Here is a 24,294-nt window from a genome sequence, read left to right as displayed (position 1 = left end):
GCTATCAATGCTTATTGTCTAGGCACCCAACATTGATCAATCAACTGGATACTGTAAGGTGAGCTGAGCCTTGCAGGATAACACGGTACATTTCAGAGTTTAAGATCATATATGGTATTCAGGAGCATCACTATAATACTGTTGTTCACAATAATAAGAGACATTCACAGTGGTAACATTCCAAGAGTTAAGGATTTAATTGCTTGTGCTACAAACATGACACAGCTAGTAACAAGGAACAAAAATACTACAATCACTAATATACTGGACAATGAGTCCCACTAGCATTGCCAGACCAATTTGCAAAAGCGTATTACTCTGGAACCACTTAGAAGTTCCATTTGAGATTTCCAAGGGGTTTTGTGAAGGGGCACACATTAGAATGCATCTGGATGCAATTGGATAGAATTGGAGACTAACAACCAATCAGAGAAATGAAACGTAATCTTGGGTTTTTACGCCTGCCTCAATGGCACTCCTCTGTGCAGTCATTGTATTAAACCTGCCCCATATTACATGAACGGTTGTGATTGTCCCGGCACTTTTCATGCCGGGGGGAATATGTTTGAATGGGAGGGTGGCAGGACCAATCTGCCAGAGCAAATAAACATGAGCTCACAGATTCATCTGGTTCCCAGGCTAGTAGTTCAGTATCTTGAACATACAAGTAAACACTATCAAAAACACATGGCTAAAGGGAGTGTACACTATGAAAAAAGAGAAGCTAGTGTTGTACTGTATCTATCCACAATGGGTTTGAGTGTGGAGAAAGATGAGGAAGGAGGAGGGAGAAGCAAGGGAGTCAAGACCTGAAGTAACATCCAGAGGGCAATTCCAAAAGAAAGCTGAAGAAAATAAATACAAAAAGGAAATGTTCATTTTTCTCTGAACTGCTTGGCTGAGAGTACATGCCCTTTTTGACACTGTCTGACAGCATAACTGGATAATAACTACATAGAATGGAACAGGACAACGAAGTGGGATAATCTGGTTTCTTCAGAAACTATTCTGTAGGAGGTGAGCGTGGTCAGGACTAACAAAGGTATCTCACCTGTTCAGGAGGTGATTGCTTAAGGCTTCTATTGACTCAACTGACACAGAAGTGTTATGGCACAGTGGCATAGGCTAGATTATTTTTTATACTTGCAAGGTGATTTCTGTTCTAAACTTTTAAAGCAAAGCAGAAATGTTATGGAAACAATGTAGTCACAGCTGGTGATACAAATGTACTCCTAGTCTTAACAGAACAAGGTTCAGGCACTCACAGTCTTCTCCTGAGTAGCCTGTCACAACTTTGGGCTCTGGTCCCCAGCCTTGGTGGTTCTTGGCCTGAATCTTGATCTCGAAGGGTATGAAGGTGGGAGTGTCCATCACCACATAGGAGTGTCTCTTCACCATGTGTTCCTGCCAGTCCTCCTCATCCTGTCGTTTGTAGCTCACCTTATACTCCAGACCAGGGCCATTGTGCTCAATTGGTAACAATGGCTGTAAAAGGAAAAAGGAAAAAAAATATTAGATCATGTCTGGATCTGAAACAGTGAACCGATTTGTCTAAAACATGAACTGACAAATCCACAGTCTTGGAAATGAGTCAGCATTTTGTTTAACATAGTGGTAAGACAAGGGTACTGTATACATTGATTTGTACAGAGGCAATCATCTGAGAGGCTAAGTCATCAGACACAGAGAGACATGGTGCTGCCCCTACCATGGTATGACAATGAGAAATAGAATAAGATACCATTATCCACAAAAGCAAATCATTAACAATGAGAGAGCTCATAAATCGGAAAGCTCTAGCTACATTACCATGGCAGGGCAGGACGATAATGAGTGTGGGAGAGATTCATCTTTTTACAATGAAACGGGATTTATTACTATACTTGTGAAACAACCTCTATTCTTTGACCTTCCTTTTTCACTTTCTACTCAAAGCACCCCATTGGATGTCTGTCATAGAAAACCCATTCACTGTGATTCCCCCAAAATTGCTTTTCTAAAGCAATTCAAAAAATAGTAAAGGAACATTTTTATTTTAGAAATGATTGTTGATTAATGCAAATAAAATAATTGTAACAATAGAATATGTTCCCCTAGACTACTAGATACATTATGTGGCTTCTAAAGAAATGTCGATGCTGTGAATATTTATTGAGGTAGCCTACAGCAGAGCAGTCAGTGGGCCAACACCATCATTCTTACCTCCCAGTTGATAACCATTTCATTGGGCAAATGACCTTCAATTTTGATATTTTCAGGGTTCTTGTCAGGAGCTGTGGAGGCAAGAAATATAGATTTTGGCGCAATTGGAAGTGAAAGAAATCGTCTCTGTAATATCAACATTATAGTTTAGATTTTCAACAAGAGTAGTTTCAATGGCTATATCTCTAAGGTTTGAATTTTCTACGAGCGACAGTGGCGATTGCTCAAGTGGCCTGGAGGTTAGGATGAACAAGACAAGATCACACCTGCCGGAGGGGTTTTGTATCTCTCAGTGGGCTCACTGGGACGTCCCCGCCCTACGGCGTTCACTCCAGACACACGGAAACGATAGTCGACATGGCCGTGAAGTTTTAGGATGGCCAAGCCGTGATTTCCAGGAACCCTCAGAAGCTCTTTCCAGTTCCCTGGCTCCCACTGGTTCTCCTCATATTCTATAATGAACTCTGTTGACAGGACGAGACACACGGACAAGTCCTCAAATTACCAGAGCTTCTGCCAACGGGATGTTTATTGGAGAGCCAGCTGTGCAATACACTTCTTAGACCCTGCAGAGCTCAGAGAAGCAGCTTTACGGAACAAACAAATTACATATGGAGTATAAAACGACATTTCTGTATGAACATACAGTAACAAGGATTAACATTTTCCATTCCGTTTTTGTGCCTGGTGTATTACACTGCGCAGCTACAGCTTCAAGCTGTCTGTTGTGTTTGCAGTGGTAAGTGGATGGCCTTGTTACCTGTGGTTGAGCTGTTGTGGTCTTCCCCCGGGATCCACTTCAGTTTCACACTTCTTTCTTTGTGTTCAGACAGCACCAAGTTCTCAGGTGCATCAGGGACATCTAAAAAACAACATAACAATATTGCTTTGGTAACACATAAAGGCACACCATTCTCTGGAGTCAGAAGAACAAGTGAAAGGACTTTAAAGCAAAGTCTACATAATGGCCAGAAGTGAATTAATGTTATACAAAGCATCATCTAAGTCATGTTTAAGAGTTTCAACCGATAGTCTGGTATTATTATTATTATGAGGCTTTGGTCTGAAGAAGTATGAGGATGTTCATCGATGTGGTCTTTTTCTGCTTTGTGAACATAATGCCCTAGGGGCATCTGACTTCGACATATCGATCCATGTTGTGATGTGTCATACATTATGGTTGTACTGGGGTCTTTTGGTCAGTGCAGGCATGATGTCTGTGACATGTTTGCTCACCCAGCACAATGAGCAGAGCAGAGGCAGAGTCTTGGTCCAGTGGTGTCCTGGCCACACATGTGTACATGCCCTGGTCCTTGTGGCTAACATTGATAATCTGCAGTATTCCATCTTCTATAAAGTACCTATCGACAAAGAGACAGAGACAAAGTATTGATCTGGGAAATGTGAAGGTAAGTGAACTTTATAGCTGGATATAAGTTCAGTGAAACCACAATAAAAGGATGTCTCTTACCCAGAATTCTCTGTGTGGTTTGAGGCTATCTCTGTATCATCTTTTTCCCACAGGATTTCAAAGTCGCCTCTAAAGGACTTGTCATACTCTGCCAGGCATGAGAGCTGGGCTGTGGTTCCTATTAAGATCTGCAAGTCTTCTGGGGTCTCTACGATTCTAGTGGGATCTTAGATAAATGAAAAACAAGACTGCAGTAGTTACACAGTACATTTGCCCACACATTTGAAGTAAAGCACATTGTGGTCCCTTGTCTCAACAGTATACCTTTCACATCCAGTATGGCATCGATAGCAGACGATCCCTCTGTGTTTTTAGTGTAGCATGTATACTGGCCCTGGTCCTCTTTCTCCACATTATAGATCTCCAATGATCCATTCTCATGAACTGTAAACCGTGGTCCCTCCACAGAGACTGCAGCATCATCCTTGTCCCTGGAAAACGTTATTCATTAACAGAAGTCTTCCCTTTAACATTATAACATCATACAAAACCTCGGTGCACCAACGATGAAGCATGTACAGTGAAATGTTACAGTTACTCTAGCAGAGGGATTTGGTACATGAAGTTTTAGAAGTATGAGAGACTGAGGTATACTGCCCCCTGTTGGTGTGTAAGAGTATAGGCGTGAAGGGTAGGCAGGGACGGGGGAGCCCAGTGTTGTTTACTGTGTGTTCAGCACTCACCAAGTTACAGTCGGAGGAGGTGAGCTGAACACCTTGCAGTGCATAATCACACCTTTCCCTTCCACAGTGGAGTACTCCTGTCCCTCCTCAGTCAATATCAAAGGAGGCATGTCTGTGAGGAGAGAGAGAGAGACATCTAAACCAAGCGTTTTTAACTGCTACACTGGGCAGTGGGCACAATATGACAACCTGAACCGACAGTCAAAGAGTAGACACGACAGGGTGGGACTGAGACTCAGAATGCCAATTAAATTACAGTGCAAGTGTTAATGATGTAGGTGTGGGTAAAGCATGACATTATTCCTGTCCTCCTTCATTGTTAATTGTTCCTCTTTGTGTGAGAATGGCTGGACTGTCAGGTTGTCAAAATTAGAAATTTGTCAAAATGAAAAACAACTGAACAAAGGACATCTATCATAGAAAAGGTGTTCTATCTTTAGACAAAGAAACCAAAATGCAATTATTAACAAAAGGAGCAGCTGGGAATTAGCATTCAGAAATGCCCCAGTTTTCTTGTCTTTTTTTATTTTTTTATCTGTACTCTGGTGTCACAAAGAATTTCCAGACACTTCTGAATAGCCAAGTATATATACATGTATATTTTTTATGTATTTATCTGCACTTATAAAAGCAACACACGGTTGTTTTGTGGCACCAAGATCTTAATTAAATTAAAACACAGCATGATAGCTTTGAACTGTTGGGTGACCCAGAGGAAGAGTAGCTAGCTGGGCTTATCACCACACCCTTGGAACACCGGGTAGGCGCCAGGCCGACTCTTGATAAGCGGATGATGATGGATGGATGGACACAAGGAAAAGACCATTGCTTGGTAACCTGCTTGCATTCTTGATTAAATCATAGGTAAATATTCTTATTCTGACTGGGAATACAGTGGCAATGAGAGTAGACCGTAAGAGACCTAATGTACAGTACAATACACTTACTCATTATCATGATGTTAGCGTTAGCCAGAATGGTCCCATGTCTATTGGAGGCTTCACACTGATAAACAGCACTGTCAAACTCTTTGGCATTTTTTAAGAAAATGTTGTCATCAAATTCCTTTCTGTTTGATGCAGGGACCTCTGCAACCAATTGGAAAATGAACAAGATTAATTGCAGTTCAATTCAAATCATACTTGTCCATCGGTTCTACCACAGATAGGTACTGTATGTAAAACACTGTAGTTCGGCTCACCTTCCAGGGGAAGTCCATTCACCCTCCATGTGATAGTGGGCTGAGGAATGCCAGAGGCTGAGCATTTGATAACGACATCGGAGCCTATCATACTGAGTTGACTCTCTGGCTGAAACACCCAGCGAGGAGGTTCTGGGGAGATCAACAGCAAGGACAGTCTCAAAAACCACTAAATGAAACATGTTGAGATCGAGTTATAATTTAGCTAAAAATCAAGATGCAAACAAGACAACGCTATTATTGTCACGCATGCAAAATGTTCCTCTTAGTTACCAAGCTTTCTATATACCATTAGATTATAGTGCAGCAATTATTTTCTTGACTGTGCATTGCTGTGTAGATACTTACCTTCAACTGTGACATCAAAAAAGTGATCAACCTCTCCGTAGGTGTTCTTGGCCTTGCACCTGTACTTCCCACTGTCCTCATCATCCACAACAGGTATAGACAGCAGTTTCCCATGATTCTCCACTGTGGCTTTGTCAGGAAGTTTGTGGCCAATCTTTACCCATTCAACCTTGGGGGTAGGACTAGTAAAGACATGTGACAATGTGACACATGGGCTTAGTTGTCACATCATGTAACACCATATGAGGTATGAGACTGAGAGGTAACTGTACTTACAACCCCTCTGCAATACACTCCAACAGAAGCTCCTCGCCTTTGACCAGCTGTACCTTCGTCTTGACACTAGAGGGTGTCAGAAGACTAGGTTTTCGCTCCAGGATAGAATTGGCTTGTAGAATGGAAAACGGACAGTCCAATCAGTGCTTGTGCTTGTTGTCAAACCAACATTGAAAAATACATTGGAAAAAACAATGGGTCTGAATTTTACAATCTGAAACAGAAACCATATCCAGTACATCTACAGTAGCAAACATGCTAGTCAGGGCTCTGCTATGAAATCTAACTCACCTGGACCAGGACTGTCACCTGTGTCACTGTTAGACTTGGCTGAAATGAAGATGAACATGAAAACAAGATATATGTATTCCTAATGAATTTTAAGAACAACAACAAAAAACATAAAAAACAAAAAAACATAAAAAATCTAACTTTGTAGATGTCATTAAAGAATTGCAGGATTTCCATCATCCCAAATGCACTGTCAGGAAAGCTTTCCACTTTCCTGACTCAAATGATCAACAATGGGAATGGGTATCAGATGGTCAGATGGTTTCCCTGGTTAAGAGGATTAAGTTGAAACCTACTACTCTTGACGATGACAGACATGGCCGTCTTCTGCACTATGGTCCGTATCTTAGGAAAGGCAGCGTAGCAGCAGTAATCCCTGCGGCTGTCCTTGATTAGGGCATTGGAAAAGAACAGGTCTCCGTTTAGGCCCATGGACACCCGGTCATCCTGCTCTATGTGCTGTAGACCTGCAGGACAGGAATGGAAGTGTTCTATCGAACTCATTCATCTTTCTATGAGTCATATGAGCTGCCACCCTAAAATAGAGTGGAAGACCTTACCACAAATTCTCAAACTCAATATTCTTTACATGGGGTTTATGATTGTTACTGACCGATAGTCATCCAGTAGATCTGTAGGGGTGGGATCCCGCTGGGGGGGTTACACTCAAGAACGAAAGGCTGACCCTCCTCAACCACTAGGGGGTCAATCTTCTCTTTAGGAAACTTTGGAACATCTGGCAAAAAGGCAGAATGATAAAACTGAGTCACATATTTAATGTAGCTACTTTCTTTTCCAGCAGGTGGCAGTGAAATAATGTGAATGTGTTTTGTGTTGGCTATGTGAGTTGGTGATGGCATTTATTTGCAGCAACCAATGAAACAAATCCTACAGAAAAATTTTCAGATTTTGGTTTGCAGGAAGAAATGGATGTCAACTATGTTCAGTGATGGCTGAACTACTGTGAAATATGACAGATCGGTAAAGGCACAAACAAACTCAGTCACAATTCTCCTTGTTGTGATTTCTTTAAAGATTTATAGACTGTGCAACAACAAAAATAAAATAAATATATATACATATATATATATATATACTCAGGGCAATGATTGAGAGGCTAGATCACATTCAGTGCTTTTTTTGTAGCTTTTGGGCATTGATATGAGGCAACTGTGGGTGGAATACACTGAAGGTTCAATTTCTGCCACAGCCAATACAATGAAAGGCTCACAATGGTGAGGCACAGTCATTACACTGGATTCCAAGCCCTGAATCACTTTGAGAGAACTGTAATAGAGCACCACCGGGACAGGAGAGCTGTGTTACTCACAGGGCACAATGAACTCAATCTCCTGCGATATGGCAGTCCCTAGTTTGTTGGAGGCGTAACAGCGATAGATCCCCTGGTAGTCTGTGAGGTTCCCACTGTTGGGAATCACAAATGTCCCAGAGTCTTCCTCTTTCATCAGCCTCGGATCCAGGAAGGGGTCAAATTCCAGTCCGTTCTTCGTCCATCGAAATCTAAGAGAGCAACAGTTTTGTCAGCTTGCGATGGAAAACAAACCATGCAACCATGCAAACCATGCTAGAATCTGCCAAGAGAACAGCATGTTAAGTTTTGAAGCTTGGCTGAAAGATTCTGAATTTTATACCATGGAATAAAACACATAAACAGTAGTGTCTCGTGCCAGAGTGGTGGTGCTACTTGTCTGTTAGACTGCTAACAAGCTCTCCGGAGCTGGGCTTGTCTCTCCCATCTGTTGGGGACACCAGCGTGGCCTTATCACTACTCACTCAGGCTCGGGGTTCCCTTTGGCTTCACACGTCATGGAGAAGCTCTCGTCGAAGGGGAAGGCGATGCGAGAGCTCGGAGACTGCTCTGTGATGGTGGGCAGCTGTTCAACTGGGCAACACACAAGGGACAAGGCTCTGAGATACAACCTAGCCATTGGACTACATGTAGCACACGTTTCTTACGAAACATGTTTCACACTCAACAAGATGGTCTTTATTAGCATCTCTCACTAAAGTATGTCACCATTGTAAATGTGTTAAAGTGAACAAGGGCAGATGGGTTATCGATGGTGAGTAACTGTGGGATCCATGAAGTAGGCTGGGTCTAAATGCCATAGGCCATTTTTCAGAGATGATATTTCAGGTTTATGAAAGACTGGAGTATGATATATGACATGATAAACAAATCCTTAACATGAGGATGCAGCAAAGCTTTTGTGCTGAGCACTGAGCTGAGAGATCAGAAGTGATGAGTGGAGAGTTGGGGACTTCACTAAAACTAGCTGACAGATTGTCATCCATAGCAAACTTACTGTTTAAATGACCTAAAACTACGGTATCCATGGCAGCGAGGAAAGCACAAAATAAAAACACAAACAGAAGTTTAGCTTACGTAATCCTTCTTCTAAATAAATGTTAACATATTACATCGTGTATTTGTGTTCACTAAAGTAAATGCAGGATAACACAAGCTTTCTAAAAGGGTATTTAGCATTTAGTCCAGTATTACTTTGTACGTCACATGTTCATCAACCTGTTTAAACTGTTATTTTACGACAAGGCCCTTAAGAGATATTTCGAAATCATTTAGAGAGAAAAACCAAGCATGATTGCCATTTCCAAGGAAACTGTAGAATACACAGCTTTAACACAAGAAAACAGGTTAAATACTGTAAACATTCCTCTAAATAAACAGCAATGAGTGTCGATTTGGTGGCAATAAACTGACAGAGACAATACTACCTTCCATGGAACTTTTGATCCTAATAATATTTGATCTAAAACGTCAGCAGATCACTTTGATGATCACCGACTTGTTAACCATTTAATACCCATTACAGATAACGTATAACACAAAAGTCAACACACTGTCATACCAAGTTCCAGTTCAGTACAGACTGTTGAGGACAGACTGTAACTTACCTTCCAATGGGATATCAATGGCAGTGGCAAGGTGAAAAGCACTGATGCAGATGACCATGCCCAGCAGGAAAGCCAATCCTGGCCTCATCTGGAGCCTCATGGCTACACGGCTGACAACAATCTCAGAGTTCATGGAGGAAGTGACAAGAGTGGCTTTCTTCAAACTCCTCAGTTCAATCCAATGTCATCCGAAAGGGGCGGGACCTGTAGGAGCACAGACGGCACATGAGGTCTCCCTTAAATTCACCCATGTGCAGGCAGACAGATAGGCAGACAGTCAGGCAGTCAGTCAAGTCAGGCAACCCCACACACAACAAAGCCCTCGTGACTGAGAGCGGCGCTCAGCCAGGCATAGGCCCATACGTTTCCAGCACAGCACTCTCTCGCATCAGCAGGGACCACATTCTGTGCCTTTCTTTGACTTCAAATGCCATTCTGACAACAAATATACATAATAAAGCCTTACATCCCCCTTTCCCCTGGGACACAAATTGTTTTCTTGTTTAATGTCTGTTGGAGTGTGGAACAAAGACAGTATTTCCATGCAGAGTACAACAAGAAACGTAAATAAATAAATAAATGTGTGAGTCTGCCTGTGGATATATTAATGCTCGACAGATGTTCCATATTCAAGTGAAACAATTAGGAATTCATACCACAAAGCCAAAGAGCCAAAAATTTACATCATTAAGATATAATGCAGAAGATTCTGTCATGCGGCTGTTGTTGCTGTTCATGTGTCTGTGGGTTCCTTTCTGAATATTCAGAGATAAACAACAGAGCCATATTTATGTGATAGCTAGAAATATGGCTGTCAGGGAGACATAAATACCACATACTGTACACAATGTACAGAGTAACCTGTCTCTGTCTGGCAGCCAGAACAGTACAGAACAATCCAGTGCACAGGGTCATTTTCCACCTAACAGACCAAGGGTCAGGCTATAATGAGCAGGATCTGGCCAGAGAAGAAGGCTGGGGGAGGGGTGAGATTGTGTCTGTACAGGAATATTTTCACCTCTATGGAATTGTTACCCTCAAGCCTCTGTTGTCGAATCTCTGGGGTGTGAGTTCATTAGCCTCCATCATGTTGGCTATGGCCCAGCTCATTAGGTCACTTTATTCCTGGATCTAATTAGTTAAACATGGAGCAGTATTCCACAAGCATAAACATGCAATAGTGTCTAAATTCTGCTAAAAGAAAAAAGTAACTCTCAAAGTCAGCAGGAAGTCTGCAGAGAGCACACTGGGAATTTGAATACGGTAGTTAACACTTATCATCACAAGCATACAAATCCAGTAATTACAACTAATTGGAGCTGGTGTCTTTTCTTAGGATGATGTTTCATCCAATTAAAGCCCCAAAAAGGGATTTGTGCCCTGTTACAGTAAGCTTTTATATTTCAACAGCAGTAAAACAAACCCTGTAGATGACCATGTCCAGTGAGAGAGCTTTTCACAGAAACAGCAGTTTCTTTACGTGTGTGATTTTTTATTTCTCTCCCCATTTTTTATTGTCTCTCTCATTTAACAAACTCGATAGGAAACACTGAGGTCAAAGGCCAGTTCATGAGAAGAAATTGAATAATTGACCAAGGAGTGAATGAGTCGATTTCTTTGCAGCCTTCTGTTTTCTGATGGACGTACACTCTGAACCCTTCCTCTGTGCCTCATGCTAATGGAATTAACTCTGTCTGGGGCCTTTGTGACTCAATACTGGTTGTTTTTACCCATTGAGTGACCTTACTGATGTCACTGGCAGAGCAACTGAAACAGAGCTTCCAAAAGGCTGATTCCCTCTTCATCACAATAAAAGACCACCAACTTCCTTTTCAATTCATGATCACTGAGAGTCCAGAAATGCCGGATGTGTGATTTGCTGTTCCCATTCCACTATTTCTCATAAATGTGATCTATGTTACTTGAAGCAGAGGTAAGACCCTGGGCTAATTGGCCAGTATTCTAAGGTTTTTATAATCCCTTAAAGGCAATGTGCTCTTTTTACCCAACTGTGTCAGCCCAAAGCCTTTTTCAACCTAACACCACTTAGATGGATTATGTTTGATTCAAACTGTGCTTGAACACATGCCATCTGATTTAATTTGTTTTCTGCCTTGTTGAGCCTTTAGCGAGAACCATTTTGGCCATCTGGTTGAGGGAGAACCTTAAAACACTGGGTTAAACTAGTAGAAGAGATGTTGGCCTTCCAGAACAGTGTGGGCTAAAGGATAGGCCTGTTTAAGACTGTAGGCTGTTCTTAATCCTCTCCTTCAGCAACAATCTCTAGTGCCTGAGACTGATGAAGCTGGCAGGATTTTAAAAGCTGCTTGTCGTGGGAAGGACAATATGAACTCTGACCTGCCTTAGCCAATGCTCAGAGAGGACAGAAGTTGTAGGTTGAAGGGGCGGAGGAAGGAATGGTGGAAGACTGGGTGAATGTGGTTTCAGAATCAATCTGGACCGTGTACAATCTGAAGCCATGGTTAAAACCCACTCTGAGTGATTGACTGACTGACAGACACAATCCTCTATCTCTCTGCTTCCCATTTACAGGACCTGCTGACAAGATCTACAAAACAATGATCATGTAGAATGATTGTGACACACTACTGATAACTGAAGAGATGTAGCTGGCAGACTGAGCTAAAGAGTTTCTGCATCATGCTCTCCACCTGTTGGTTTGTCTGACTGAAGAGTCACATTTTCACCACACAGTTTCCAGTCTGAAATAAAGACAGCCACTTGCCCAACTCTGCATATCACCCTTTGAAAGTAGACACTAGAGGGATCGTTTTCCTTTTGGCATAAGCTCTACCCATTGGTAGATTTTTTTGCCATCAAGCATTGGATGACATTTTGACCCAGATCCATTCCCTGATTTACAATATCTTATTTATTATTAACAGACTTTTCTGAACCAAAATGTTTTTACTTCACACAATCTTTCTAATGCATTCACTGCAATGGAATGATTAATTGAAACACGAGATGTGCCCTACACAGTTTTTCAAAGTTCCTATGCCGCTCTGTAGGGCTGTCTGTCTCTTTCACATGCAAAGCAGTGCAGCACTACAGACAGGAGAGTGTGCCACTACTGTAGTTTTATGCACCAGCCTGTAATGGGATTAAGCAGATCCTCAACTTGTCAAACTGGATTAAAATATTCTGTTCACTAACCGGCTGTGACTGAAGACAGCAGCTCCACATTGCTCTCGCAATCCTGATAATGATTCACCGTAGTATGATGAAGGACAATTGAAAAAACAGGATGTTTTTTTTTACTTTAGCTATAGCAATTAGCTTATAGCACATTTCTGCCGCCAGTATTAAGAACATACATTTTTTGTTTTATCTAGGCTTTTACTAACAGTACAATGGACAACTGCCCGTTTTGTTCACAAAAAAGAATGAAAAATATACATATTTTTATCATTCTAAACCACAACTACACACTTACATTACGTTTAGTGATTAGCAGACGCTCTTATCCAGAGCGACTTACAGTAAGTACAGGGACATTCCCCCAAGGCAAGTAGGGTGAAGTGCCTTGCCCAAGGACACAATGTCATTTTGCACGTCCAAGAATCGAACCGGCAGCCTTCTTATTTATAGCACGATTCCCTAACCACTCAGCCATCTGACTTCCCGGACTTCCCTTCCCTCTCTTAAAGACTAGAAATAAGCATGGAAAATAGAAGGCATGTGCTAAGATGTCCTTTTTATGTGGACAGAACACTAGCAAAAAGAGGTAGATAAATAGTTCTTCCCCATGCTTATGAATGCAGTCCATGCATTATTAATATGTTAGTAACTAGAACAAAACAGAAACAGGACCCGTAATAAGATTAGGAAGTCAGAGCAATATTTAATAATAAGCTTATCTAATGGAGATTTGGCTCACTTTCACTCCACTTTAGCATGCATGACAGTTTAATTATCTCACCATTAATATTTCAGGAGCCTATGCAGGAGCAGGTGTTGGGGCATGGGACTCGGAAACTAAGACTGGGAATGTGGCTGTGGCACAGGGTTGGAAGGTGGGGTTCTGGGTTGTGGAAATGAATGAGGCATGGCTTTACACCAATGTGTGGTGGTTTCACAGATGACTACAGGGTATATGACCTCAGTCCCAAGTGGAGAGATGAAGAACAACCTTCCTGACCCCACATAAACTGTGGTGACCACTGAAAGTGTGGGACACATCCTACAGTGACACTACATCTTCTATGACTGTCGAGGCATCGCTTTTCAGAGCACCATAAACTATGGTGGAACAGCTTTTATTTATTTATAGAGCGTTTGTTTATTTATAGTCTGGTCTTTTATCATTATTGTAACACATTCATTATAGCAATTGATTGGCGAAACATGTGCTAATGGTTTAGCTCATCTGGTTTACACATGACAAAAAAGTCAGATGAATGAACTGTTGATAAAGAAAGCCAAGAAATTGGAAAACAACAGGAAGAGAGCTTGTCTTTCCAGGGTTCCTTTTGTCTGTTCATTTTCCATACCTGGATATACTGTAATCTCAGCTGAATGAGTCTTTCATGATTAAAACACAGGTGAAGGTTTCTCTCATTTTAATGAGTCCCTCCTTTGTTTGGATCCATGCTGTAAGATGTTTGTTTCAGTGAAATATGTAGACCTGCTGAGCATATTAAAGCGCAGCAGGAACACAAACGGTGAAGGGAAAGTCCTGCTGCCAACTCTCTTTCAAACAAAATCTCAATTTCTCTTCATTACAAAGATATGGTAAATTGTTTCCTGAAATAGCAATGCATAATTTATGTGTTGAATGACATGCCAGTGTAATTTTGAGAAAGCACCAGAGCATATCACACAATTGAATGACAATGTACAGACAACTTGTAGTCCACATTTTAGAGCAGGGACAAAAAGGTATATGTGTGATGTGATGAGTTTGTCATAACTATATGATGTGGTTTTATCATGTTTTAGCGTTGAAAAGGTGTGTGCACCTGTCTAAAGAAAAAAAGAAAAAACGTGAAGCCCTTTCATTTCTGCTCAGCTCACATCTCTTTGAAGCTCTGAGTACCAGAGGGGTGCTCCTTGCCCAGGACAATAATCATATTAGTCTGGGAACCTCACAGCAGCAGAGTATTCAGAGCCTGGACTGTGGAGACAGGGATATTATTTTGTGTGAACCAATGCAGCAAGGTCTTCACCACGTTCATTCACTCCATCTGACTGATGTTGGCAATTTCCCAGGATGCAACTGTGCCACAGAAGGACATGATGGATGGGACTTATACTCCAAATCCCTACCTCCATCAAAGTCTAAAGCAATTTACTACCTCCCAGAACTCGGGATTTTTCGATGCCCCTCACAACACTATATATAGATATATATATATATCTATCTATATACCGTATATATGGTGAAATAAATATATGGACGTGATATATAGATATATTCACGTGGTATTTATAGATATATACACACACGTTTATATCAATGTGGCAGAGAGAGAGAAACAGATTGAGAGAGAAAGAGTGCATAACTGTACTGGATTGTGCGAGAATTAAAACTGAAATGACGTTACTTTCATTCCTTCCTCTTACTCTTATCATGCAATAAAACTCACGTCTCTGATTCATTGGTTATATGTTGTATGCATCCATTTGTCATATCATCATATTATGGATAAATCCATGTAGTATTTCCTGTGATGTACAGCAGGACATCTGGACACCATCCTCAAGCCGAGCTGTTCGACACAGCTGTCGGATATGTGACTCATTCCTGACTTAACTCTGTCAGTTTATGGGGTTGATGTGAGGGTCAACATGACAGAAATGGGAATGGGGTGAGCATTTTTTTGTAAATAATCAAATACAATATTTGATCAATAAGGCAACATCCCTTTTTGTATGTGGTGATTTGAAAGGGCTACCTACCGGTATAGGCGTTTTCCTCACATTACTGAGTGACGTGTGATTATGAATAATTGTTTATATATCAGTTTCACAGAAGTAAAAAGTGTTGACTGAGAGTAAAAAATCGAAAAATAATGATACCCACAGTAAAGATTCAACATGTAAATCCAGACATGTGGCTCCTTTCCGCTCTTGAGATCCTATTTAACGCCTCTCAGCTTGTCTCCTGCACGTGCAAAGACCACAACAAGCTCAGATAACTGTCACTGTTCAGAGCGTACAGACAGATCCCAAGACAAGACACCATACTTACAAGACTTAACTTCATTCTCAGCTCTGGTCCCTTGTGAGAACAACCATTCCTTTTCCAGGCAATAAAATCCAATTGAAGATTAGAGTATAAATGGCAAACTTTCTGTCCTGGGGAAAATCAGGGGACTGCACTGGATGCGTCTGTTCATGCAGGATCCTGAATCACACAAGCTTGAGATCGAGAGAGAGAGGCACTGTAGACACATATGTTGCCAAAGCCTCTAGCTTGGCAAAGAAGCTCATTAAGCCACTGACAATCATTCCCACAAAGCCCAATCTAAAGGCTATTCACTGGGTGTGTACAAAGGAAAGAGGAAAAGTAGAGGAATGCAAGTTCCATCTCACCCCTCTCAGTGTCCGGCCACACATGTTTGCTGCACCTGAACACCCCTTAAGTGCTATTTATAATGTTAGACAACACAGATGCACGCAAACAGTAAGCAGTAGGTGGGAAACAGGAGGATATAAATCACCCATAGAGTGAGGAGGATCTGCTGAGTGTATGCTCCTGCAGTGTAAAACACAGCAATCCTCTTTGTAAAGGAGGGACAAGCTCCTTAATTCCTAATGCTGCTGTAGATTGTATTTAAGTATTAGAGAAGTCTAGAGAAGTCAGGGACGTGCTAGTGGTATTCAGTATACAGTACATCTGTGAACAGGTTTTGTCTTGACCTATTAGAACTTGATAATCTTGCCAATGTTTTTGTTTATTTGACCTGAGGAGCCAGTCTCATGTTAATCAAAACTGGGGTTTTGAGAGTGTCTGATTTTGAGAGCAGGTTACTGACACAGATTGGCGACTCCAAGTGGAGCCTGTGTGACCTGTCAGGGGGAAGCAGAGAGTGCTGAGACTGTCGATAAAAGCCTTCCACAGACCAACAAAAAGCGCAGCCTCTCTCCCACGACACAGGGGGGAGGGGAGAGTGCACCCCAGTCTGGATGATGTATGGTGTGGACTCAGGTCTGTGTCTTGGGCTTTAACGAGGAGAAAGGCAGAAAATTAAAAGGGGGAGGGGATAAGGGTCATGCTTGAATTATGCTGATGCAGGTCGTAAAACCGCTGCAAAACCAACCAAAGGAATGGAGTCTTTAACGTTGTGGCATTTGTGCAGGCCTATGCAAGGTTATTAGCACTTGTGCCTTGCAAATGCTGACAGCTGGGAAACAGTGGGAAAGAGATGGTTTCCTTTTTAAACACACATATTTCAAATTCCACCAACTGGGATCAATGTCCATTAAATACATCACACTATCCAATATATGGTGGCTATAATATTATCATTAAAATGTAATCATAATTAATTAATTCATATGCATGACATTCTGAGGCAACATTAATTTCATACTCTGTGACATTCAATAACTATATTAGCAGGACATTAAAAGAGACATCCACAATAGATGTGACCACTAAAAAGTCCCCCGTTTCTGAATGGCTGTAATAGTGGAAATGTGCTGCTAGGGACTGTCTGACATTTGCCTTTAGATAATGAAAGCAGATTGCCAAAGTCAGACACTGAGAACCCTTACATGCTCTGTGGAGCCAGCGCCAGACCCTCAAAGCCCATGAGCACTCTCTTTGAGCAGCAGCAGGATGAAGCTGCCATTATGGCCACACAAACAGAGGGAAGCCTTATGAACTTTACACAAATGCTTACTGCTTGGAGTTGGGCGGCTCTGGTAGCCAGAATGACGGGTAGGTACCGGGGGCAAGTTGCCAGTTCCGAAAAGCTTAGTGTTCACGCACTCAAGCCCAACAAACCTGACATTGTCCTGGGCACTGCCCCGGGAACTGCCTCTTCCCCTCGCTCTCCACCTCCTCAGCTCACTCACACAACCATGCCCCCCACCCCCCCACCCCCCCACCCCACCCCCCGACTCAATGAATTAGACATGACTTACAGAGGGGTGCAAAAGCAAACATGTATTTACACTTGGAGTCATTTGTAAAAGTGCCATGGAGCCAACTGGGAGAATGTCATGGTAAATGAAGAGCATCCAAAGCTGAGTCAATCAATTCAAACTTTGATTTACTGTCTGTCGCATTTTATTTTGTTGCGTCATAATTTCAAAGCCTGACAATGTTGGATCTGTGCTTGAATCACTGTGATTTTGGCTGAGGTTTCTTGTTTCACACACGTGACCAAGGTGACATAAACACAAAACTGATATCGGTTACAGAAAATGTTTACACTTTCATTTACAACACACTGTGAAAAGATTATTTTTATCTGTTCCAAACAGTGATTTCCAAGAGCTATCTGACCAGTATAAGATCAAGTTCTCATAACCTTATCAAATCAGTGGTATTCATTTAAACAGGTTCACTGCCAGGTTCCCTCAGGCAGCATGGAACAGAAATCAAACAGCATTAGAGCTACACATCCCAATCGCTGAGCGGTTCCATGTTCTGTGTCCTAAAGGCAGAGGACAAAAAGAAGAACCACCCCACTTTGACCTCAGTGCTGAGCTCTGAGCATCTCCTCGTGTCCTCTCGGAGAGAGATATACTCAGGAATTAGCTCGAACTTCAAAGCTTGGACGGAAGGTAAAGTAGGCTGGGTCAATGGGGGACAACCTGAGTGGGGGAAGAGTGGTGACTGCTGAGGCAGCACTAAGGCTAATTCAGACTAGATCACACAGTTGCCAGACATGCAGACTGTACACAGTTTGAGGCTTTTAATTGAACTTCAGGCAGGCGGCCCATTTCCTACCCAAACTGAACTGCAAGTCATTTAGTCCAAAACGGGCGATAAGCGCAAAACCTGAAATTTGCATAAAGGCGCAGTAATATATGTACTAATATCAAATGCATTTCTCTGAATGTGACAAATAAAAAGGAAGGCCACCACATCTCCACAGAATGTGCAGTAGTCAATCCATATTGTGTGTTGCCATGGTGACAAAGGCCTGGTGTATCACCACATTGAACACTTCAGTGTTGGTGGAACACTTTCAGAGCTGATGCATTGCGGACTCTTGACAGTGGTGCTGTACTTGACCCTGCTCTTCTGAACAAGAATCTCTCTGGTGTTTTTGGTCACGGTTAGAGTATTCCATCACAATCAACATGCACCTCTGTTTGAACTTACCCTGATCCAGAGCCCTTAATTGCAGGATTTCTGTTGGGTACTGTACAGTAGGTGAACTCTACCAACAAATAAAAAGCAGATGAAATTCCAACAATTTAATTGGCCGTGTTGATATGCTCTCCATTCTCCATTATCCCTGACATTTTAATGGTCTCTCTCAATTGTTTCCAGATCCAGGTTTATAGGTGACTTTTTCAGCACAACCCTCAAAAAAGAATGTCTGATACATAAAACTAGCACCAGATAAATCAAGCAGCATCCAAGGGAGGTCGGCCACTCAACAGGGTACATATTGTGCATAACAACTATGCACAGGCTCTAAATTACATTTTCTACAATTTGTTTCATACAAAAATAATGGTGCAGCAGAAAGCCATAAATTCTAAGCATATTAAATGGTTCCAGGTGGATCTTAAGGTAGGAAAGTTCAGTGGTAGGGGAGTGGTCCTTTGTAACGTCTGCAGCTCTGAGAGAAGGACCATGTCCTGTGGCAGGGAGTGCTTTATCAAAAAGCAGACATCCGAAGCTCACAGATGGTGTGCCCAGCCATCATGCCAGTGATTAAGGGATCATGCCTCCTGATTAGCACACCTACTGAACACCTTGTGCTAACTAACGTCTGTTCCACATGGGCCTACATCATAACTGCAGGATGAGTAATTCTGTAGTATGGTCAATGATTAAGCAGGATATCCCGACAGCGTGTAGACTACAATGCAAATACAACCAAATATTTTCAAATAAGTAAAAGGATCATTCCACGTCACCTCATTTTAAGCAGGTATGGCTGTCCGAAACCTTGACAGTGAAGAGTGGTGTCTCTCTGTCATTTCTTACCTCCTCTCACAGTAGTCTTGTCGACAAGTTCAGATGAAGTGTCCACTTAGAAACCCATTTTAATCATTTTACCCCTGGAATCAATAAGACATGCCCCCCACAAGGTCACTTTACACAAAGGAGTGGGTTTCAAGTCCTGTGATGTGTGGGGGCATAGACAGTTGACATAGAATTCTGGGGCAAACAGATGTCCAAAGACCGATTCATTAAAATAACTGTGCTGTCTTTCATTCAAATGTGTTGGCATAGCAACTGAGCTCAACCTGAAGAGCATACCCACCCAGAACAAACAGCATTCCAAATGGTTGGAGGGCTACTCACATAATCACACACACACACACGCATACACACACACATACAATGAGCGATTCAATTGTAATTTAATGGAAAGATCCTGCAGGCAGGGAGTAGTGCAGATCATCATCTCCACCATCTCCTAGCAGCCAACAGCCAGCAGTCAGCCAGCAGCAGGCCACCTGTCAGATAGAAGGGGCCTATCATATACCACTCCAGGCACTATCCATTCAGCCAGCAGCTACCATTGTTCTCACATCGGATTTAGCCAACAAGCTAAATTAATTATTTCCAGAAAACAGACTTTCTCTTCTGGTCCTATTAAGGGAAAGACAGCAGCTAATTCAGTAAAGAACACTTATGATAAGTAGTAAGGATCTGAGGCCTTGTATGGTGCGTGCTGTCTGCCATCAGCCTGGGATCACAGAGGCAAGGCCGTCTGCAGAGCTGCACCACTAATCCTGCAGTGGAATATGTCTCAGGGATCTGTCTCACATGGACGCACACCTCAAAGGGAAAAGGCAGACCAGTATTTGGAGGGAATTAAAGATCTGTGTGTGTGGGATCGAGGCTGTGTCTGTGTCTTCACACTGGCATGCAGGTCAATAGGTCTGCTGCACAACCACCCTAGCAGCACCCGTAGAAGCTTCCAATGGGGTAAAGCAATGCAAAGGCAACTTCAGGGTCTGTTGCTTTTGTTTACTGGATCAAGGGATTCAATCAGATGTAGTTTTGTAAGAAAGAAAAAATATATATATTTGGCCAATTGAGTGAAAGTGAGAACCTGTGAAAAATTGATATATATATATGGTAGTATTTGTGTGTGTGCATTTGTGAGAACATACAGCAACTATGTGTAGAACAAAACGGTATAGTCGCCTATACACATGGGTCCCCAGCCGTGGTGAGAAAGGCGTGGTGGTTTGGTTCTCATTGTGCAGCCTTACCTTTTCCCATGGCCAATTAGCTCATGTCAGGTAGAGGAGCCTGAAGGCAGAGCTCTATTAGGTGGAGCAGGAAACTGCATTAGCATGCTAATGTCCCTTCTGACCAAGAGGGCTTATAGTTGCAATATATTTTTATCATGAATATTGTTGGGGAAAGTATGCTGGATTTGAGTCATTCAAAGCAGATAATCATTCAACTCAACAACAAGTTTCCTTTGGGTTTTGTTGAGAAAACATCACGTCAGCAGGCGCACTTTGAAAGTTTCCCATTACCTTCCAAATAGACCTGCAATACCCATGGATGCAGTAACAACAGTGAACATGGTATCAAAGAGATTTATGGAGGAGTATTAAACAGCACCTGCAGGGCACATCTGGTGGTCAGAAACCCTATGGTCTAGTAAACATGCGTCTATTTCCTTACTGGCCATTGTATGTCCAATATCAAATAACCACCTACAGAAAAAGTTCAGCTACAGTGTGTGTGGTGAAACTGTCTGAATCAACATAAATGGAACAAGGCTGATTATACACAACCGTAATCACACTAGCCTATATAAAAATAGAAATTCATTCTCAGAATTCTTTGAACAACAAAAAGGTTTCTTAAACCAGACAGACATCTGATGTCGTGAGACATGAAGAATATCTCTCAAAATCAAATTATTAAAAAGATCTCTAATGTCTCAGTCTCTGAGAGTCTGTTACACTTGAAAGCGCCCTCACATCAATGAAACAAACGTCTACTTCACTGAAACACTGCGCACACTCGGAAAGTTATCTTTTGGAAACTTGAAAGGCACACGGAGCATTAAAGAACCCAGTGAATAGGGCTTTTAGAGAGCTGCCTTTGTCAAGCTCACATCAAACGCCCCGCCTAGAGAGAGAATAGTGTTGCTTTTTGTTGTCTGCGTGTGGGTGAAACTTTATGTTGTTTGCTGCTCTAAAAGTCACATAGTAGAATTTAACACTTCACTTCTTCCATTCACAGAGGTCTGTATTTGATTTGACAATGATTCAAATTATGTTTTTGAAGTATATGTCATAAACTTTGATGTCAATTTTCCACTTGTAAGGGAGACAATGTGCCACTCACAACATAATACTGTAGTATCTTGTCGTCAATTGCAGTTGAAACAAAAGCAAAATGCATCATTTATCAATTGTTAAATAAACAAACCGTTCAGTTGTACTGGGACTACAGCATTCATATCTGAAAAATCCATGGATTTTACCTTAAATATTTATTCATTTTCCAACTATTGAATCGGGAATCAGAAATAATTTCTGACATACTGTAACATTTGGAAGGCACGCGTAGGAGGCAGCTGTACGGTATACTAAGCAGTTGTGTGTAATGTCTTCCACTCTCTTGAGTCTCGATGACAGGGTGGCAAAAAGGTAAGTGCTTGGTAAAGGTCTGCCCTTCACATGAGCAACAAGCAAGTAATTTGAGGTCTCAAGAGGGTTTAAGTGGTTGGGCTGCAGGAAACCCCTGGTGTAGATTCTTGAGGGGCCATCTAAATGTTACCCAACAGACATTGCAAAAGCATTTAACTCTTTTACCCTGGTGTAGAATATAAGATAAGTGGGTTATAATCTAATGATCTCAATCATAAAATCGAAACTACCATGGGTCATCATGGGTAGACGGAAGCTGGGGAGAGAAGGGGGCTGCATAGGGCCAGGAGGGGGGCTCATTAGTGGTGATATGCCATCTGTAGAGTGAGCTCAGAATTTATGGTATATAGGCAAAGTACTCATGTTTCTTAAAGAAAGTACTGTAGTTAGATTAATGAAATTAAGGCGTATGTATGAGATTTGTTGAGAAATGGAAATGGAGATCTTTGGGAATGGTTCAGGGGCTTATTTAGAGGAAGATAGTATCGACCAAGATAATGCCCCTCCCAGGGTTGATACCAATTCCTCTGTGTTAACTGTGAGCAGCTGGGTTATCATGGTACAGTACAGTGCAGTAGTTGGATATTGAACAGAAAGCATGGTCTCCACAACGGGTCGTTGTTCTAGAAGCATCACAACAACAAAAAATCCTTTGATGTGTATGCTAAGATTAACGGACTAAAAGGATGAATGAAGTTTTCCATCTTATATTCTTATAAAGGAAGATCATACGAAACCATAACTACAGACTGAATAAAGGACGTTCTTTGTCACTATGTACTACTAAAAATCTAGACAATCTTTGTTGTTGTGACAATATCAATGGCACAGAATTGTGGTTGCATGTGCAAATATTTAACTGGACTCCGCCTTTAACCTCAAGTTGCCTGACGTATACTTTAAAGAACAGCCTTTACATTTGTCAGAGGTAGTAGGCTCTGACACCATTGGTACTACAGTTCTCAATTGGTGCAAACTAACAAAATGGCACACCAAAAAGGAGCAAGCAAGAAGTATTTTCACCCCCCCAGTTTAGTTAACAGTTGTTCTTGCGACTTATAAAAGATATTAACGCGAAAAATAGGTTAGGTCCCTCGACTATTCTCATGAAAATTCATGAATGCTAATATGGAGAGCTTTGAACTCTTCGATTCATTGAATGAAAAATATTTAATTCAACCTTCGACACATGCTTTATGTAACTTATCACTCAGAAATACCCGGATGGATTGTCATTCTGCAATTGAGCTATGTTGTTTAAGATAAAAGGATACAGGATTGCTGAGGACAGAGCTTTTTGAAAAGTGCCAGGAGACAATTGCCTACCCAATGGCTGTGATGACAAGTTTCACTCTGTAGAACACATTCCATGTAGAACTAGAGAGGGTACAATTTCTGGGGAAATTGTAGGGTGTGCTTGCTTGCGTCGGTTGCACAGAGGTCCGTTTTTGAATGACATTTTTACAACTGATATTTCTGTATACTTTATATAAAAATGCATACTTATTATTTATAAAGTTAACATAGATTTAAAAGCATTTTTTTTTGCTGCTCATTTACAACTGAAAATACGAGTGAAGTGTAGAATGAAATAGATGTCTTATTTCACCTGCAAGAGGCAGCCTCATCGTTGAATCAAAACGAATACATTTGGCAGACCGGTGTAAAAATTGACCTAATCTCTATGACTTAAAGGTCCTTTTAAGTTTTTCCCTTCTCGTGATATTTTAAGGAATTTAGCCTACTTATATTGCATTCATTCATGAATAAAGAACCCCCTTTGAAGATTATTCTACGACGTTACCGGCAGTAGAAGATGGAATCGCGATTCAAACAGTACCATCTGCTAACTGAAAATATGCCCCCCAAAACGTAAATAAGCTTGACATTTATTTAGTGGAAAATCTCTTTCATAAAAAGCTCACTGGTAGCGATCATTGTCAGTAACAACGCCAAGTGTGATATAGCCCTGTGTGGAGAAGCTGCCCCGGTAAATTGTACTACTACAGTACAGTACTAGACTACTGCTGTGTTCGTCTTGGTAGCGATTGCGTTGGTTGAATTTGATTTAACGTTCCGTTGTACGGTTTAGGCTGAAATTA

General features: G+C 41.6%; 1 protein-coding gene across 6 annotated transcripts in view; it reads right to left on the bottom strand.

Annotated features, from left to right (window-relative positions):
* Window positions 1-24,294, bottom strand: part of chl1b (cell adhesion molecule L1-like b) — a 48,263-nt gene that overhangs the window by 9,933 nt on the left and 14,036 nt on the right. For 4 of the 6 annotated variants that reach the window (XM_062463787.1, XM_062463806.1, XM_062463764.1 and 1 more), the window contains exons 2-19: window positions 9,410-9,613; window positions 8,267-8,375; window positions 7,803-7,993; window positions 7,086-7,208; window positions 6,769-6,939; window positions 6,473-6,511; window positions 6,182-6,293; window positions 5,906-6,087; window positions 5,541-5,689; window positions 5,304-5,421; window positions 4,357-4,468; window positions 3,938-4,104; window positions 3,674-3,839; window positions 3,439-3,563; window positions 2,963-3,064; window positions 2,469-2,666; window positions 2,203-2,273; window positions 1,266-1,485 (exon numbers count right to left, since the gene is read on the bottom strand). In XM_062463787.1, the coding sequence (XP_062319771.1) occupies window positions 1,266-1,485; window positions 2,203-2,273; window positions 2,469-2,666; window positions 2,963-3,064; window positions 3,439-3,563; window positions 3,674-3,839; window positions 3,938-4,104; window positions 4,357-4,468; window positions 5,304-5,421; window positions 5,541-5,689; window positions 5,906-6,087; window positions 6,182-6,293; window positions 6,473-6,511; window positions 6,769-6,939; window positions 7,086-7,208; window positions 7,803-7,993; window positions 8,267-8,375; window positions 9,410-9,542 (2,488 nt within the window). In that variant the 5' untranslated portion in view covers window positions 9,543-9,613. Of the gene's footprint in view, window positions 1-1,265; window positions 1,486-2,202; window positions 2,274-2,468; window positions 2,667-2,962; window positions 3,065-3,438; window positions 3,564-3,673; window positions 3,840-3,937; window positions 4,105-4,356; window positions 4,469-5,303; window positions 5,422-5,540; window positions 5,690-5,905; window positions 6,088-6,181; window positions 6,294-6,472; window positions 6,512-6,768; window positions 6,940-7,085; window positions 7,209-7,802; window positions 7,994-8,266; window positions 8,376-9,409; window positions 9,614-15,623; window positions 15,777-24,294 lie in introns of those variants that run through there. The other 2 variants (XM_062463772.1, XM_062463779.1) reach the window with 2 other exon arrangements.

Source organism: Osmerus eperlanus, chromosome 1 (assembly GCF_963692335.1).
Source record: "Osmerus eperlanus chromosome 1, fOsmEpe2.1, whole genome shotgun sequence".
Taxonomy (NCBI): domain Eukaryota; kingdom Metazoa; phylum Chordata; class Actinopteri; order Osmeriformes; family Osmeridae; genus Osmerus; species Osmerus eperlanus.
Note: the sequence above shows the minus strand (reverse complement) of the source record. Positions and strands in the feature narration are given on the sequence as shown.